At 41.6% G+C, this 2864-nt stretch overlaps 1 protein-coding gene across 1 annotated transcript in view; it reads left to right on the top strand.

Annotated features, from left to right (window-relative positions):
* Positions 1–2585, top strand: part of LOC104966392 (microtubule-associated tumor suppressor 1 homolog) — a 33959-nt gene extending 31374 nt beyond the window's left edge. The window contains exons 10-12 of the mRNA XM_010795578.1: positions 1110–1284; positions 1371–1468; positions 2300–2585. Coding sequence (XP_010793880.1) covers positions 1110–1284; positions 1371–1468; positions 2300–2528 — 502 coding nt within the window. The 3' untranslated portion in view covers positions 2529–2585. The remainder of the gene's footprint in view (positions 1–1109; positions 1285–1370; positions 1469–2299) is intronic.
* Positions 2586–2864: the final 279 nt, after the last annotated feature.

Below are 2864 nucleotides of genomic sequence, written 5' to 3'. Positions count from 1 at the left end.
CCCCCAAAACACAACATATGAAATGCCACAACATAAAATCATTCAGTCTCTTATAGCAAGCTTTATATTATGAATCTAAAATATGTATTTTTTTTTTTTTACTATTTTCCACAACTTTTGTTCACGTTGCCCATATTGAAAAAAATAAATGCTAGTTTCTTCCACAGAGAAATCCATCCAAATGAAGGACGGTGCTTATCACTGACTTTTGCCAGACTGAAAAAGAAATCCCCCCAAGCAGACGATTCTTTAATTGTTGGGATTATGGGAACAAATGGGCATTTAAAGGGTTGAAATGCTTCTGTTGTTATGGCCAGCACTATTAAAAATATACTACATGAAAGTGAAAAATAATAAATGTTGTCCCCTGAGGACATCACTCAGTGAGGCACACGGGTTCAAAAACCTAGCGGTTAAGAGTTGTTGCTTTTAATCATGAATCATTCTTTAACAGCGTGAACAGGAGTGGGTTAAACTCTTACACCTCTCCCGCGAGTGTAGATTAATATTTTCCCAGAGTGCAGTTTGGCGAGGATGCCGCTCTTCATCAAAGTAAAGTCGCTGCTCATCTTTCTGCTCTGGCACAGTAGAGTCATTAATGTTACTACCTCTGTTATGACCTGGCTCAAAAGGCCACAACAAAAAGGAGACACACCATATCAACAATTTAACAAAATATGTTTATTAAAGTAAGTGGTTCAAATCAGCCAAAGGAATAAAGTAAGTGGTTCAAATTAGCCAAATGAATCAAGTGCAAAACAAGTAAAGCATGAGTTGTGAACGTCAGTGGTATCAGTAATGTAACGGCAGGGTGAGGATTGCTTGAGAGGGTGTGGCTGGATGCAGCACAGCCACACCCTCTCAAGATGAACCCACAGGGGCATCACACCTCACATTAGCCTGCCCACTATTTATAGGACAAGATGAGAGCATACATGCATGCATACAGCATGATAAGCAACAGCTCAATATCACCTTGTTCTTAAAAAGGACAGAGTTTAAACACTACCTTCGCTATGACAGCTAAACATCCAGAGCTTTGTTGTCCCTGATGCATGGCGCCCTCTGTTGTGTGTTTCTGGATTTATGTCCACATAAAATGAACAACCCTGGCTGTACTCATTTTTCTGGTATTCCCTGAACATCTCTTGTTCTCTGTCCCTGCAGAAGGACTCCCACACCCTTTATCTAGAGCAGGAGCTGGAGAGCCTCAAAGTGGTGCTGGATATAAAAAACAAGCAGCTGCACCAGCAGGAGAAAAAGCTAATGGAGATCGGCAAACTGGTGAGGCACATGATCAGGAGGAAGAGCAACCGACATTTAACAACCAGAAGAATGGTTGAGTTATTTTAGTTTTATTGTCTTTCTAGACGGAGAAGAGTGTGAAGCTGGATGAGAGCCTGCAGAAGGTCCAGCAGGAGAATGAGGACCTAAAGGCTCGAATGGAGAGACACTACGCTCTGTCCAGGTAACAGCTCACAGTGGCTGTGCCATGTATTACATTATCATAGTTGCATTATTTTCAAAAAACGATTTACCTTTTATTCTGCAAGTACTATATTTAGTATGATATCGAAAAAAGCCACACATTTTCTCTGATTGATCTAAAGTCTTGACATCTGGTACTGGCATTAGTCTGGTATATAACACTTATTACTATAAAACTTAAGAACACATTAAAAAACACACTTATCATAGTAAAAATCAAGACTTTAGAAAAACTTCGAAAACTGTAAACATTACTTTAACTAAATGTTTTCCAATTGCAATAGTTTTTTGACGTTGCATATATGTGTCTATCTTTGATATTCACCTTTTAAGTTAATAGATATTTGTTGTGATTATCGTAGTTTCTGAAATACAGCCGCTTTACAAAATAAAACCAGCCTAATAGTTTGACCAATTTTGAAGATTTCTTGAGATTTTTTTTCTAAGCACAGAGGACACCTCTAAAGGGCATTTTAAAATGTCAGTTAAGGACGCACATCGGTTAATAAAAAAAATACACTGGTTCCCTCGTGGAATATGGGCATTGTAGTTCATTGTGGACTATGTCTACAACAAAAGCACTATTTACTGCACTGAGTAATGCTTGAATTACCTGTACATATTCAGTAGCAACCAATGGGTCTGTGGCTGGGAGCAACCAACAGGAAAAGGAAATCAGTCATTATTGAGAGACAGATTAATGTGTTGTTTATTTGGATCTTATAAGATTTGGGGGGGAAAAACGATCAACTTCACATCTTTAAATGTTTGAGCCTGTCTAACGTGTCCTCTGTGTATGTGTGCGTCTCAGACAGCTGTCCACGGAGCAGGCGGTGCTGCAGGAGTCCCTCACCAAGGAGTCCAAGGTGAACAAGCGTCTGTCCATGGAGAACGAGGAGCTGATGTGGAAGCTGCACAACGGAGACCTGAGCAGCCCCCGCAAGGTGTCCCCCACCTCCACCTCCCCCTCGCGCTCCTTCAGCCTCCAGTCCCCCCGCAGCTCCGGAGTCTTCTCAAGCCCCCCCGTCTCCCCCAGATAACGATTGGCCTCAGCTTCCGGGAAGCTCGGCCTCTCTGAGTTATCCCTCTGGAATAAAGAGCCATGTTTGTTTTCCTTAGCAACGCCTGACTTCTGGATCGGATGAACTCTGACACTTTCTGTACAGAGACGCTTTAAAGACACGAGTCGCACAGAAGCACTTAAAAAGCAAGGCCCCCTTGTTTTATGCCTTTCACTTCTGATGGATGGGGGAGAAGGAAATCTCAGGACACTCTTTTTGTTACTTGTTGGAGAGGCTCACACACACAGACAGGGTGCATCAAATTGCAATGCAACAATTAAATCTGAACATGTCAAACTGTCTGGGGTTGCATTT

The sequence above is a fragment of the Notothenia coriiceps genome, unplaced genomic scaffold, assembly GCF_000735185.1.
Source record: "Notothenia coriiceps isolate Sejong01 unplaced genomic scaffold, NC01 NC01_scaffold00037246, whole genome shotgun sequence".
In the NCBI taxonomy this organism is placed as follows: Eukaryota; Metazoa; Chordata; class Actinopteri; order Perciformes; family Nototheniidae; genus Notothenia; species Notothenia coriiceps.
Note: the sequence above shows the minus strand (reverse complement) of the source record. Positions and strands in the feature narration are given on the sequence as shown.